Source organism: Macrotis lagotis, chromosome 2 (genome assembly GCF_037893015.1).
Source record: "Macrotis lagotis isolate mMagLag1 chromosome 2, bilby.v1.9.chrom.fasta, whole genome shotgun sequence".
In the NCBI taxonomy this organism is placed as follows: Eukaryota; Metazoa; Chordata; class Mammalia; order Peramelemorphia; family Peramelidae; genus Macrotis; species Macrotis lagotis.
The window spans coordinates 221,799,691-221,815,574 of NC_133659.1; the positions used below are offsets into that span (position 1 = coordinate 221,799,691).

The 15,884-nt window shown below is 45.1% G+C and overlaps 1 protein-coding gene across 2 annotated transcripts in view; it reads right to left on the bottom strand.

The window, feature by feature from the left end:
- BAHCC1 (BAH domain and coiled-coil containing 1) overlaps positions 1 to 15,884 on the bottom strand; it is a 151,140-nt gene that overhangs the window by 27,875 nt on the left and 107,381 nt on the right. The window contains exons 6-10 of one of the 2 annotated variants that reach the window (XM_074224930.1): positions 15,530 to 15,738; positions 14,348 to 14,506; positions 13,338 to 13,531; positions 12,559 to 12,925; positions 9,884 to 10,741 (exon numbers count right to left, since the gene is read on the bottom strand). In XM_074224930.1, the coding sequence (XP_074081031.1) occupies positions 9,884 to 10,741; positions 12,559 to 12,925; positions 13,338 to 13,531; positions 14,348 to 14,506; positions 15,530 to 15,738 (1,787 nt within the window). The remainder of the gene's footprint in view (positions 1 to 9,883; positions 10,742 to 12,558; positions 12,926 to 13,337; positions 13,532 to 14,347; positions 14,507 to 15,529; positions 15,739 to 15,884) is intronic. The other variant, XM_074224931.1, reaches the window with a different exon arrangement.

The window sequence follows — 15,884 nt, forward strand, 5'->3', positions numbered from 1 at the left end:
ATTCATTCTATCTGGTTTCCTTAGTAATCCTAGACGTTATATTTTATATATTGAAAAACATCATTTTACCAAAGAGGTATGTAGGCTTTATGACTAGAGGAGTTGAGGAGACTCCTCATCCAGGAGACTACAGGTACAGAAAAACTACAAGTGTGGGTGAAATCACATCTCTAGGCCCTATCTCCTTAGAGCTATCAAATATTTTTACATCTACTGTTTTATATGAACCTCACAATAGGATGAGGTAGGGTATGCCTATTAAATCTACATCCATTTTACAGAAGAGAAAACTTCAGGGCATGGAGATTAAATGATTTTGCTAGTAAGTGGTAGAATCTGGATGCCAATAGAGGTCTTCATCCACCTTGTGCTTTGGTCTTGAGCAAGCCAATAACACACACAGAAGGATGGATCCTGGATAAGTGTTAGGTTCTGTGAATCCATTGATAGCACAGGCCATTAACCACTTGCCCCTACTGAAGCCTGTGCTTTAAACTGGGGTAAGTCCTTTGTCCATTCTTGAACATAATGTCAAATAAGGTTTGAGGATCATGCTCCGTGTGTGTATTGTGTGTGTGTGTGTGTTTGTGTATGTGTGTATGTTCCCATGTGTGATGCTCTTCTACCTGGGAATCTTCATGGTACACATGCACAAGTATTATTTTGATAAGGATCTATGATTTCATCATGGTGGGAGCACCCACCATGGCAGACCACAATTCTCTTTCCACTAAATAGAATCTGTAACTTTTTTTTTTAATTTTTCAAGGCAATGGGGTTAAGTGGCTTGCCCAAGGCCACACAGCTGGGTAATTATTAAGTGTCTGAGGTCGGATTTGAACCCGGGTACTCCTGACTTCAAGGCTGGTGCTCTATCCACTGTGCCACCTAGCCGCCCCTAATCTGTAACTTTTGACCACAGACTTGGAGCCATAAAGAGATCTTAGAGACTATCTAGTCAAATGCCCTTCATTTTACAGATGGCAAAACTGAGGCAGAAAGAAGTGAGATTTGAAACTTGGACTTTTTGATTTCAATCTATCTTTCTACCTCATCATGTTGTCCAGGATTGAGGAACAAATGCCTGCCATGGAGAATGAGACACTTTTTGGTTATCAAAAATATGTGATTAATGAAATATGTTATATATATTTGGTTAATATACACACATATATACATAGTTACATATATTAAAGTACATTTTTTAGATTATATCTCTTATAACTGCCTCTTTTGCCTACCCCCCAGTTCTGGTGTCTTTTTCTAAAACTTCCTTCTCTGCCACTTTCAACTTTTCCCAGGTTCTTGGATAGCTGTGCCAAGATGCTAGGTGGTTTCTTTGTTGGATTCCTTTTCAATCCAACCTCAGTCAGGTTAGAGAACTCATCTCTGCAGGGTCTTGCCCCAGGTAAAGAGAGGTGGGTGGGACAAGTAGGTTGAGGACTGAGAGATCTCTATTCAGTTCTGTTAGTGTGGGGAAAAGGGGTCTACTGTGGGTTATTGCTGCAGGCCCAGGGCGTGGGAATCTGGGCTCCTTCCTGTTCTTGTGGTAATGGGTGCCAAAAGCTTTACTATCCCTGCCTCCTTGGTCCCTAGTCTTCTTCTTGTCTAGGTGTTTGCTGTTCTGGGGGCAGCCACAGCTGGATTCTGCCAACCACCATGTAAGCTGCAGAGGTGGTGGTAGGGGGTGGGGACAAGACTGTGGTCTTTTGCAAGGGAAAAGTTTAAATTCCCTGGTTTCATTCTTCTTATCCAGTCCACTGCTAACCTATTTAGAGACAAGATGCTATTCTTTTAGAGCTTTGGCCCCTTATAAAATGAAGGGGTGAGGGGAAAGCTGAAAAGTGTTGAGATCCTGAGTCTTTTAAACCTTCTTTGCTACTGGATAAAGCCACCATACCAAGCTCAAAGGGCAGTTCACAGTGGGCATGCTTAAGTCTCAAGAATGAGTTTTTGTTTTATTCTTGGGGGATGGGGAGGCCCAGACATCCAGGGGTTAAAAATAAAAACAAGGGTGGGCCCAGACCCAAACCACCCCCATCTCTCTCCACTCATACATCTGTTTGCTTCAAAAATACCAGGCAATCGTGAAGGGGGGAAGGGGAAAGTTTGACAGGGATACTAAAGACCTCTATATAGAAGTCTGTGCCAGGCCGTGGTGTTGACAGCCACACCAGTACAGCCAGCCCAAGGAAGGAGGCAGTTTGGGGTCAAAGAGGGGCAGTCTGGGGAGGTTCTGCAGGGAGCGATATAAATGATGGTGTGAGAAAGACTAGGAAGGGATATCCGTGCCTTCCCAGGAATCTAGCCTTCCCCCTCCTAAGCTGTGAGAAGGCCACAGAAAGGGGAAAGCTTCCTTCTGTTCTTTATTTTTTATGAGAATTACTCTAGGATCTCTCCTTCTCTTGAAACTATCTCCCAAACTTGAGAACTGTTCTAAGAGATCCTGAGAATTTCTCTCCCTAATTTCCAACAGGTATTTAGTACCACCTCACATTTAATACCTACTTCTGAGGTTAGAGCCTCTCCCTTTTACCCACCCCCATATATCTTATCCAGTGGAGTGGTTTGACCTGCCTGCCCCACAGGAGTCACTTAGCTCCTTATAGGAAGGGAGGGGGAAAGATTATGAAAATGGAAGAATAGATTCTCCTTTGTCTAGAGGTGGCCAAAGGAAGGGGGGGGAAGGGAGGAAGAAAGAAAAGAAAAGAAAAGAAAAGAAAGAAAGAAAGAAAGAAAGAGAGAGAGAGAGAAAGAAAGAGAGAAAGAAAGAAAGAAAGAAAGAAAGAAAGAAAGAAAGAAAGAAAGAAAGAAAGAAAGAAAGAATAAAGAAAGGCCATATATGGAGAGTGTTTAGTTGACCTTCTGAAGTCTCCTCTAGTCTTAAGTTAATATTGATAAAACTCTCTCTCTCTCTCTCTCTCTCTCTCTCTCTCTCTCTCTCTGTGTGTGTGTGTGTGTGTGTGTGTGTGTGTGTGTATGTCTCTGTCTCTGTCTGTCTCTTTCTTTCTTTGTACTTCCAGGAAGGAGTGGTGGGAGATAACCAGAAATAAGGAGAGGAAGCACCTGCAGGATGCTGAGGCTAGGAGGAGCTCATTCCTTAGGGGAAGCAGGGAGGCTTAGTCCCTGGTGCCAGTATCCACTTAGGCCCAATTCAATTTTGATTTCCAACTCCAAAGCCTAGGGAAAGGGAGGGGCCAAGTCAAAAAATGGTACTTGAGTTCTAGGGCATAGGTTTCCAAACCTTGGTTCCTAGGATAGGGTTTTCTGAATAAAAAGAAGAAATGTCTCAGGTAGAGTGGTCAGTTGGCAAAGTGATGGATTAGACTTCCAAAATTATACAGACCTCTCCATGATATACGTACACACACATATGCACAGTCCCCAGAACATATAAATGTCTGCATTTTCGTATCCTAGCTTCCTTCAATCCTGAGTTAAAAATAAAGTGCCTTCCCTCTGAGATCAACTCCAATTTATTAAAACAACCTAGAAGGCTTCACTGGAGACAATGATGATAAGCTAACATTTAAATAATGCTTTGAGGTTTGCAAAATATTTTACAAATATTAATTTCATTTTATCCTCACAAAAACCCTGGGAAGTAGGTGCCATTATTGTTCCCTTTTGAGGCAAACAAGGGTTAAGTGACTTGCCTTAGATATAGCTGGTAAGTGTCTGAGGTTGCATTTGAATTCAAGTCTTCCTAATTCCAGTGCTCTATTCATGGTGAAGACTGGGAGATTAGGGGAAAAGTAGACTGCACAATCTGCTAACTGAATAAGTATGACTCTGTTCCAGAATCATTTTAGAGCAATGAGGTTGAGGCAGCCCTAGAATGAGTTACTAACTTGCCCTAGATGACAGTTTTGGAGCTGGATGTCCCTTAAGATTTCTTAAGGATCAACTTTCCTCATTTTACAGATGAGGAAACGGAGATCCAGAGAGTGACTATCTGACTTGTCAAGGGCCACACAATGTATAAGGTTAGATTGGAATGTAGGTCTTCCTGTTGACCCCTTACCTACTATTCCATGATGTTAAGTCAATACTCATTTTAAGTTGCTTGAATGTTGTAAAGAAATTGAAATGGTTTGGAGTTGGGAATTTTTTTGTGGGGAATAGTGGGAGGAATGTAAGGAGGGAGGTGACTTAGAATGGACAGTGAAGGGGAATAAAGAATCTGGGTCAGAGATTCAATCACCACCAACAGAAGGCAAAAAAGAATAGAAGGCAGCAATTAAGATTCAGCTCCTGCCATGGATTTCAATAAGTTGGATTTGGGAGTGGAGAGGGGATGCCTAGACTTTTGAGTTGGCTTTTTAAAGAGGGGAAACTCTCTTCTGGGGAGGGAAGGGCTTTAATGCTTCACATGCCAAGAATAGGGGACACAAAGTCTTTCTCTCCCTTTCTTCAACCAGGAGTCAGTCCGCCCTAAGTGGATACTCCTCTAAGCAAGCAAAGAGATCTAGAGTCTTTGAACATCAATTAACTAATAATGTAGCAGACACTCTAAATCAAAAATGGAAGAGTTGACTTGGCCACATTCCACAGTGATGAATTTGTCTCAAATTTCTTTTCTACTGGCAGGAAATAGAAAATGGAGACAAATCCTAAAGATTAGATGAAAATGGGACTGGAAATCTATACTGTGCAGTTATATAGTCGATCAAAATGGACAATCCTATGAAACTCAGAGAGGTGAAGAAAGACATTAAAATCAGAGAGCTTATTATTCTGATTCTGTCCAAAGTACTCACCTTGATTATAAGCCTTTATCTTTTGCCTTTTGGAATATTATATCAGGCTCTCCTTTCCTTTAAAGTCTTAGCTACTAAGTCTTGTGTGGTTCTGACCATGGACCCCCTTGGTACATAAACTCATTCTTTATTTTTTTTAACCACTTGAAGTACTTTTCCTTTGATCTGGAAGCTCTGAATTTTGGCTCTTATGGTTCTAGGAGTTTTCATCTTGGGGTTTCTTTCAGGAGGTGACTAATGGTTTCTTTATCTTTTTACTTTACACTTGAGTTATAATGGATCCAGACAGTTTTTATTTTATTTATAATATCTGAACATGATATATTTATGATTGGGAGAGAGGGAATTATGATTTTCAGATGTTCTGATATCTCTGTGACTTGTATTGCATACCAGATTAGCATATATCATATTTTCTTCTTTTTTTCAACTTTCTAATTTTTGTTTTGATATTTTCTATTATCTCAGTAAGTTCTTACTTTCCATTTGGTCTCTTCTAATTTTCAAGTTCAATTCTTGTGTAAAGTTTACCACCTGCTGTACTATGTTATTAATTTTCTTTTCCATTACATTTTATATCTCTTGCTTCATTTCTTCCAGGTACTCCTGTAGTCCTTGTGGCAAGGTCACTTTTTTCTCTGAGCTTCTACATGGACTTACAGTAGAATTACATTTTCTGCATTTACCTCTTATACTCCTCTCAATCTATATAGTATTTCTTCATTATGTTTTGCTTTTTCTTCTGTTTACTCATATCTGTAGCCATGGGTTCTAGAATGGAGCTTTATGCTTGAATCAGACTATCCAATCATCTTGGATAGTGTGGGCAGGCCCTTCTTAATCTTGTAGGATCTCCTGGCATCTTGACTTAGGTTCTGACCTTGAATCCTTCTCTATCTTCTTTTCGTATAGTTCCATGCCTGAAATTAGCTCCAGCGCTTGCTATAACCCTGATATAGACTACACCAGCTACATTGGAGTCAAGTCTCTTGCAAGCCACCAGATGTTCTGTTTTGGAGGAACTGTCTTCACCTTTTCTCCTGCCATGGACTTGGTCATCAGCTTCCTGGGTACTGAGCTGTACCTGTCTCCTGCTATGGTTCAGGAATGGGCTATATGGCCTCTGACTTGGGAACAGGCTACCTGTGTGTTAGTCTGGAGCAGCTAGGAGGCACAGAGGTTAGCTATTATTATTATTTGTCTAGTTCTAACTCCTGTTGAGGGTTCCAGCTGCTTTCTTTCTATGTCCTCTCCTGTCTCCACTCAGAGCCTCTAATTTCTAGCAGCATAGTTTGGTAGTCTTCACTGATGTTCTTTATGGTGCTTTTTAAAGACCTTTCACAGAGGTGTTTGCAGAGAATCTGGGCTCTTTTAAGTCCTAACATGCCACCATCTTAGCCAGAAATCTCCAGGTTAACTTTAATTGATTAAGAACTTCTCCAAAGCCTATCACTCTTCAGTCCCACATCCTATGGGATGTGCCTGCACAGCCAGCTAGGTGATACAGGGGATAGAATGCTGGACAAGGAGTCAAAAAGTCCCAAATGCAAATCCAGTCTCAGATACTTTTAGCTCTGTAACCCTGGACAAGTCACTTAACCTCTGTTTCCTCATCTGTAAAATGGGAATAATAATAGGGTTGTTGTGAAGATCAAACAAGATGATATTTGTAAAGTACTTTGTAAACCTTAAAGCATAATATAAATGCTAATTAAATCAGAACAGAACAGCACTTTTCCTCCAAGTCCAGAGAGGAAAGTACTTGGCTTAAGACAGAATGAAGATTCAGTACTAGGAATCTTGGTTTCAATTCAGTTGTTCCTAGTATGAACCTAATATGGATGACAAACATAGTCTCCATTTCATTGAATGGAAATATATCTGTCCTGGTTTATGGCACCCTTGGGCAGTAGGACTAGCTAGTAAAGGCAAGACTAACCAAAATATTAGGATAGAAACTGTGGGCATGACTCTGGCTGTGTTGCTCTAGCCTGAGCATCTAATCACTTTGCTGAGTTTGGCTCCTGTCTTCCTCTACTTTTCCTCTCTGTAAATCTTTCTATTCACTCCAAAAAAAATCACTTCATGACTGTATCAGATTTCTTAATGAATATCTGAAAAAACCTGTCACTGCATTTATAAGCAGGAAAGAACTCTGGATCCAAATGCTTATACAGGTCTGGTCCATTAACCCAGGAAGAATGTGTCCCTGTACCCACCCCTGTGCCTACTAAAGAGAGTGCCATACTCCTAAGGTTGCTCTTGTCACCAGGGCGTGGAGCCAGGTTTGGAGCTAGGGCAAGCAAATGTAGAGGGGAGGGAGGAGCCAATTGCAGGGAAGCAATTCTCTGCACCTTCACCATCCCCCAGGCCACAATGGGCTAAAATTCACACTTCTGTGGATTCTGAGATCCAACAATGCAGACACATGCATCATACACAAAATCTTGTGCTATGTGAGGCATGGACAAAAAAGTTATTAGATGGCTCACACCGCTAGGCTACTTACATTTGGAAAAAATACATACAATGTGCACACTCACACACAGACCCACAATTTCAATGAATATACCGACAACCCTCTATAACCCAAGTACCCTGCATAATGATCTGATAGAATCATAGGTTTAGAGCTATAAGAGATTGTGAAGGTCATCATTTTAGTAGGAAACTGAGACCCCAAGAGATGAAGATAATGTTACCCTGTGACAATAGTAGAGAAAATATTTGAATCTTGTGCTTTCTCTGGGGAAACCCTGCTTCTAATTTTATACATATTGGGAAGATGGGAAGTTCCTCCATTTTCAACTCATTCCACTCTATGCCTACACTCCTTCAGAGTCACTTGCCCTAGGGCTTGTCTAGACAGTACCCATCCCTACCACCCATGTGGGCAGCTTTGGACCATAAACCTTTCATATTTCTCAGGAAGGGCTATCCCATTCAACTTCTCCTAGGGATAGAATGGATAGGATGCTGCTTGTGGGCATGGATTAATGGGAGGACTTAGAATGTTGAGAATTCCCTAGGGATGGGGGTGGCTAGGTGTTGAAGAGGATAGAGCACCGACCCTGGAGTCAGGAGTACCTGAGTTCAAATCCGGTCTCAGACACTTAATAATTACCTAGCTGTGTGGCCTTGGGCAAGCCACTTAACCCCATTGCCTTGCAACAACAACAACAACAACAACAACAACAGAATTCCCTAGGGAGACTAATCCTCCAAGGGAATCTCAGTTCTCTCCAGCCACAAAATCCACCATCTCAGCAGCTGTTTCTTTCCTGGGCAAAGGATGGGGGCAGAGGAAAATTGAAGAAAGGAAAATGGGGTGGGGAAGGGAAGTGTCTAGCCTCCTATTCTGCAGAGAACCAAAAGGTTCATGAGGTTGACAGCCTTGGTTCCTTTCCCCAGAACCTTCTCCAGTCCCTGCTAGTGGGTGGTTCCAACACCCTCCCTTCCTCCTTCACCCTCCTTCCCTGGCCTTGACTGCAGCTCCATCCAACGGCCAAGGCAAGCCGCAGCCAGAGGAGAGGGAGTGACATACAGGCCTTTGGGGAAATTAACTTTACAAGAACATTCGCTTTATCTCAGCCCTACACAAAGACTCTGAAGAATGTTGGCAGCCAGTGCTGGCTGGCGGGTTTTATGTGTTGGGAAAACAAATGCAGGCTGAGCCATGAGGATTGTGCTATTTTCTTTCTATAAATATCAATGAAACGTAATATGTGGACTTGGGAGGTGTGATTCTCTACCCCACGCCCCTACCCCCAAACAGGGGAGGCTAAAGGACAATAAGGATAAATTTCCTCTAGTGTCTCATTCCAGGTGCATGGAGGAAGTGTGTGTGTGTGTGTGTGTGTGTGTGTGTGTGTGTGTGTGTATAAAAGGGAGTGGTATATGTCAAGACTCTGCAACATCTCTTCCTCCTCCCCCAACTGTACCATCTGGAGAAAATTGGGGGTCATCTGGTTACTTAACCCTCTTCTCCCTGGGATGAAGGGGTTCCTCCCCCAATAGAAACCCCTTGAACTTTCCCTAAAGGTCTGTTTTAAATCCTAAGATTCTGAGCACCATCAGCACTATGGAGATCTAACTGAAAAGCAGGAGGGAGGATGTGCTGAGAAATATGTTGGGGGAATTAAGCAGAGCTTGCTATGACAAGGGATGTGTCCATGGACCTGGAATCTGCTCAGCCCAAAAGCTCTGACTAGGAAGAAAAAGTGGTTCCTTATAACCACAGCTTCTTAATGATGGCAGGTCAAAGAGGCTAGGGTGGGAGGGGTCAGCTTGCCACAAAGACTCCAGGTTTCCATATAGTTGCTTGTGCCAGCATCTTTGAGCAATCAGCTAGGGTCAAATAGGATGGGTAAAGAGAAAGGATGGTGCCTGCAGGTGTCCCCAACCCAAAGGAATCCTCTGAAGAAATTCTTATCCTTTAAGACATCCAACTCTTAATCTCAAAAGGTGGGAGATAGAATAGAGAAACATGCCCTGATGTTGCAGGGTAGAAGGGAGTCAGCTCTTCTCCAGATTCCGTGGTGTTTGTGTTTGTGTGTGTGTGTGGGGGGGATGTCCTATGCAGGTAAATGCATGTCCACATGAAGCTCAAGAGAATAGTGGTATGTTTAGAAGCTACTTCAAATTTATCGCTGAGCTCCAGGGAAGCCAGAACCATGTCCATGGTCAATCCTTTTCTTTATAAAATTTGATAAAAATTACAACAGGCTTTCAAACTGTAACCACTAGAAGAACATAGTTGTCAAAGTTGGGCTTTGGAGTCATTCCTTAAATCATTCCTTATACTCATGAAATTGGAGTCAGAGGTTCAGAGTTCAAATCCTGACCATTACAATGTTGTTTTGGGCAAGTCAACTCACTTTCTAGATTTCACTTCCTCACATATAAAATTGGAGGACCAGACTATATGATTTCCAAGGTCCCTTTCTGCTCTAAAACCTAAGAACCCAGTTCACAGGCTATAGTTCACCTCCTACAAACTTATTTCACCTCTGGTATCACAAGGAGGTTGTAGGGGCAAGGTGAGTCCCAAGCATGCAGGTCAGTGAACCAATGTGAAAGAGGATTTAGTAGAAAGGAGAAAAGGAAGACCCCAGATTCCTTACCTTCTGTGACTTGATCACACTTTTGTCGCTGGAACTCGAGGTCAGCCAGTTCACTAAGGAGGGCAATGCCATGAATTCCTGAGCTACCTTGAATGATAGAAGTGTTTGGAAGCTGATGGGGGGCCAAAGGTTGGGTGTTGGATGGGCTCAGTGAAGGCAGGTCTCCCAGGTCAATGGTGGCTGCTATCAAGGCATCCAGACCTGGCAATGATTTGGGCAGGTGATCTTCCTCCTGAATCATGTCCCAGGCTTCTTCTCCTTCTTCTTCCTCCTCTTCTCTTTCTTCTTCTTCTTCTTCACCTTCCTCCTCCTCCTCCTCCTGTAGATCAGGCCCCTCCCCCACCTCTTCCTCTCCCAGAGGTCGCTGGCTTAGCACTCCCTCCTCAGAGGCCAACAACCCTTTGTCGTCCCCCTCCTCAGTCCTCTCTTCTTCTGCCCCTTCCTGAGTAGAATCTATGCAGCTCTTAGTCTCAGGGCCTCCTCCTTCCATGAGGGCACCATAGGGGAGTTCCTGAAGCTCCCCCAACACACTGGGAGCAGCTGCCTCACTGGGGGCCCCCAGTTCCATGGGGTGTGGATGCCCATGAGCATGTGGCTGGCACTCCAGTTCCATGGCCCTTGGCTCGGTGCCCTCCACCTGGCCACCTGCTCCCCCTACCAGGCTGGCCTCATCCAGAGCATTGGGTTCACAGTGAGGCCTCTCTGTGGGTGGAAATGTCCTGGACTGCTCAGGTTCAGCTGCAGTGGAGACAGTTTGCATAGTTTCAGGGTCTGCAGGATCAGCTGAGTGCATGTCATGGGGTAGGGGGGAAGAATAGCCCATGCTGACCGCAGGGTAGGTATATCCTGGGGGCAGGTCTGTAGAGAGAAACAAGAAACAATAAGACTAGGGAACAGAATAGGGGCACTAAGGGGCTGGCTCTGAGCCCACTGGTGAGGGCATTCCCCAAACACAGTACTCTAGGAATTAAACATCAGTTGATTGCTGAAGCTACCTAATCTGTACCAGTGAATACTCTAAATTTTACAAGTTCCAAGATGAAAAGGACAGAGTGGACAGACTTTTCTGACCACGAAAGGCTGGTTGACCCCAGCCTTTCCTCTTTTCTCTTCCTCTAGTCCTTATCCACTTCCAGATCTTGGAATACCAGATCCAGAAAAATGGGAACTATAGGACCAAGCTGGGAGGCAGGACCTGGGTGCCTCTTCTAGGGCTCAGTGACTAACTTAAAGGGAAAGTACATCAACTTCTCTAGTGCATTAAGGATGGGGTGATAAGCCTTCCTCCCATAACAAGGAGTCTGAGATATGTTCTGGGGCTTAAGAGTAGGGATAAGGAATACTCAAGGTTGAGAAGATGGAGGGTCATTCCTCTATCCCCAAATCCAAATTCCCCTCTAGCTTGAAGTCCCCATGTCATGGATATGCCCTTTGGTCTGACTAAAGGACAGGCTAACTAGAGAAGGGGGATTTTTTTTTTAAAGCCATGATGCTTGAATCAGGGCTTTCCCTGAACCAGAACGAGCCGGCTGCATGTCGGAGGCATTACGCCCCATTAACTGTAATAAAAAAAAAAACTAAAAAAAAAAAACCCTGTTGGCTCCGTCTCCTTATTGTGAAACTGGGACTGGTTTTATGTTCGCCACACGGATTTCCAATGTAAACACTCAGCCTAATTCAGAGAGAATTAAATAGCCTTGTCGGGGAGCTGGCACTGAGAGCTGGCTGGCGTGGCTGGTACTGGCACTCAGAAAGAGGTGGCTTCTGTGGCAAAGGGGGGTAGCAGACATGAGGTGAGACTAGGGCCCTGGCCAGGGTCTCTAACAGGAGCTAAAACAACTTTCCTTCTTCTCAGGTTAATTTCCCCAACATCCCCATCCCAGTCTCTCCCCCTGTTATCCCTGTTCTTCGACCACAAAAGCCCAGAGAAATAGTGGCAAAAATGACCCACACTCTTGTCCTCTTCATCTCCCAAGTTTCTCGGTGGTTGGTTGTCCCCTGAAACTATGGCATGGCCACACAATGTTGCTTCTAGGACCTCTCTACTCAGCAAATGGCTATGAATGGATGAATGGTACCACCGTTCCCTTTCACTCCTCTGTCCAGGGATTGGTGAAGGAAACAGTGAGAACTTTGCCCATCCCCCTTACTGATCACCCCAGCCTGGGGCCTGAGAATATAAGGGAACTTGGGGAAGGGAAGGAGAGGGACTTCTCTAGACCAGTCTTATCAGGGATAAGGTACGTGGGCCAGAGTCTTGTCAGAAAGAAGACATCCAAGAAGTGAGAAATAGGCCCTTCCTAAAAGTCAGGGCTAGAGAAACGGGCTAGGATCTTGCTCTCCTTAAAACAGACTTAGTGACCCAGGAAGTCATTAAATTTGTAGACGTAGAGACCCTTCTGTTCCTCAGTCCACCTTGGATGGGAGAGGTTAGGCTCCCTTCAAATATTCTTTCCGACCAGTCATAGTATCATAGTTTTGGAACTGGAAGCCACCTTACAGAAGCCATCTAGTCTGACCTCTCCCTTCACAGATAAGGAAAATAAGGCTAGGAATTTGCCCAAGGTTATACAGCCTGGCAGAGCCAGGATCTGGAGCCAGGTTCTTTAACTCTAACTCTAACACGCTTTCCATCCCTTCCCCACCCCCAGAAAGCCTTGCCATATAAATCTTACCTGGTTCGAGTGATTTGGGATAGTCTTGTGGGGGCTGGCCCTCTCCTCTCTTGTCCTCAACTTCAGTACCCTTAGAGCTCTGAGCAGGGCCAGGACTGGTGGCTGGGGAGCGAGGCGCCACAGCAGAGCTGGCAGTGGGGCAGAGGGGTAAAGTGCACGGGGCAGTGGAGAGTGGCGTGGTGCATTTGGAGGGGTGCCGCAAGGCAGGAGAATGGCAGCAAGGTGAAAGTTTGGCAGGGCATGGAGCAGCAGCCGGTGAAGAGGCGCCCTTGGATAGGGGGGTTAAGGCAACTGGTTTATGAGAGGACTTCAGGGTCTTCTCGGGGACTGCTTCTTCAAACTCTGCATGGTAATCCTCAGGCTTCCTCTGGGAAAGTGGAGACAGAGATGGTAACCCTCATCACCATGACCAGCCCATGGCAAAGGGGACCACCTGGGCAGCTCTAAGCTCTTTCCAGGGCTACCATGCCCTGGGAGTCCAGTTTGAGGGACAGGGAACAACGCCTTTAGATGAGAAGGGGAATCCTGGGGAATAGGACAGAGTGCACCAAGATGATAAGGTAAGAGACAGAGAGGAAATCTAAGTCCTAAAGGCTCTGGACAGGGGCATGGGCTCTCCAAATAGGCAGGGAGATGTCCTAGCTCCAGGGAGGTGGAGAAGGGAAGTGTTTGACTTGGGTGAGAATATTACCACTATGACAGGATGGTGGGTCCTTTGTAGGACAGCAAAGGAAGAAGAAAATTGTGTCCAAGGGTAAGTGAAGGGGGTCTCATTGTACCTGAAGCTGGGATTTCCGCTGCATTTCTAGTGCCTGGGCTGCTCTCTGCTGCTGCTGCAGGGCGTAGAGCTCTTGCTGCCGTAGAAACTGGGAGCGGGAATAGACAGGAAGCTGGCTAGGGTGCTGCATGTGGGAAGCAGGCCCACGACCTGGGTACATGGGTGGCCACAATGAAGCCTGGTCCATGACATCAGCTGCAAGAGGTTTGGACAAGGAAGAAGGAAGGAGACCAAAGTCACAGAAAACGTTAGACAAGTGGTCTGAGTGGGGGCGGTGCTTCCCTTCCAACTGGACCCCACTCACAACCACCCTCAGTCATCCCCCTCCCAAGTTCCAAGGGACTGCATTAACTATCCTTAATCCATCTACTCTGACAGGTTAGACCGTTCAGGAACAAAATGGCTCTTCCCAGGTGGGATCCAAAGTGGTTTGTGATGTTAGGTTTCTCGTTTCCCTTCATGTCTTTTCTCCAATCTTCTCCCTCTTCCCTTTCGACTTACATTTTTATTAAGGACTAATATATGCTGAGCTAGGTATTTAGGACACAAGATTAAAAATGAGATAATCCCTGATCTCAAAGAGTTTACATTCTGATGGGGAATGAGGATGGAGAAGAATGATTTTCTTTCTGACTTTTCCTATTCCCTATTCTTTCTCTCCTCTGGTTTCCCTTTTCTCTTATCTCCCCTTCTTCTCTTTCTCCTTTTCTTTCCTAGACATCTCTCTCCTGTCACATCCTTTATTCCTCTTCCCTTTCCCTTCTTCTCCTCCACCCCCTTCCATTTTGTTTTTCTCTTTCCTTTGTCTCTCCATCTCAGCTCTCATTATATCCTTCTCGTCTTCCCTCTTGTTCCAGATGGGGCTGGATTTTGGAGGAGGTTGGATCAGAATGGTTTTGAGTAGGAACTGGCAAGAAACCCGGTCTAGAGCTTCCTGGGCTTCAAGCCCTTTTCAATACCCAAAAGGGGATGGCAGTAGAATCCTCCCCAGGTCCCTAGACTTTCCCTTACCAAGTGAATGGGGAGCAGCATGGGGTGTAGGCTCGGTGGGCAAGATGACCAGCTGGGCAGGGGGGTCCTGGGAGAGGGGAAACATGGACTGCATTGTGCTGGGCATGGTGGCTGGGAAGCCAGGTGGCAGGTTCTGGTGGAGAGCCGGGTGGCCAAGCCCTGCAGAAGAGCAGGTACACAGTGGTCAGTGCAAAATGGTGGAAGCTTTAAAGAAAGGCAGGCAGCACTGAGGCTGACATGCTAAAAAGCCAGGGCTAAGAAAATATCATGACAACCAGAGCTGCTGGCTATATTGCCTGTGGAGTTGGACAATCCTGGAACCTGTGCCTGGGGCTCCAATCTGTTGGGTCCCATGATGACTTATGGGGCTCCGATGAGAGGCACTCTTCTAAAGATCTGAAAGCCAAACTACAGTTTGGCACCAAAGGAAATGATCTTGCTGTTTCTTAGCCTCGCTCTGGGGCCTCCATCTGAGCCCAGTGGAGACAGGGACCTAGCTGGGGAGCAGGAAGGATCAATAGAGCTACATGAAGCCATACAGGAGAGGAATAGATAGATGGCATCCCCAGGAAGCAATAAGACACAGAGCCAGGGACCCAGGATGGACCCCCAAAGTGGTTTGTCCTTTTTATTTTAGGAGGGGCAAAGAGCAGTAATAACCTAATCACCTTGGACACTTTACTTACCAGAAGTGTTTTCTAGCTCAAAAATAGACCAGAGACCAGAAAAATATTCTCATCATGGATGTTTTTTACTCCCTGTAGTCACACTGGAGGAGCTTCCAATAACTTTGGGAGTGGGAAATGGGAGCCAGAGAGAAAGAAAGTGACCAGAATGGGAGGTGCAGGATGAAGGAGAATTAGGTTTTTGTTTGCAAGTTTAAAAAAGTAAAGATCTTTGATCACAGAAGTTTTGTGGGCCAGGAGAAAATATTTGAAGAGGACAAATATAAAGCACTGGCCTAAAGACCTAGCATTCTGGAGAATTACTCAGTCTACTTTGGGAAAGTTGTCCCATCCTGAATGTAAATTAACAAGGAATGCTGAGGAAGAACAAGGACTTTGGATAGGGGAGTAGGGCACCCAGTGTTCAGTGATTCTAATCACCATCTGGTGAAAAGCCATTGAACTATCTCAGTCCCACTTCTCCCATTTCCTGTGTCTATCCCCATCTTATACTGACCGTAGGAATGTCCTCCCATCCAAATGGAGGGACTTCGAGTTCGGGGCAGCCAGGGGGGGTGAGCTGGATGGGTGTGGGTGGTAGGGTCACCCCCGAGCTGGCTGGTTTGCAGAGATGATCCTCCAGCAATCATGAGGTGAGAAGTCACATCTCCAGGGCAGCCACTGGATGGGTGAATTCGGGCAAACTCAACAAGATCTTTGTTATCCCTGGAAAGACAATATGGATGGAGGAGGGTCCAGAAGATCCACTCAGGCCCTAATCCCTTCATTTTAGATCAGGGAATCTTAACCTGGGGTACACAACTTTATTTTTAAAGTGGAGTTGGTTAACTATTTCAATAAAACTGGTTTTC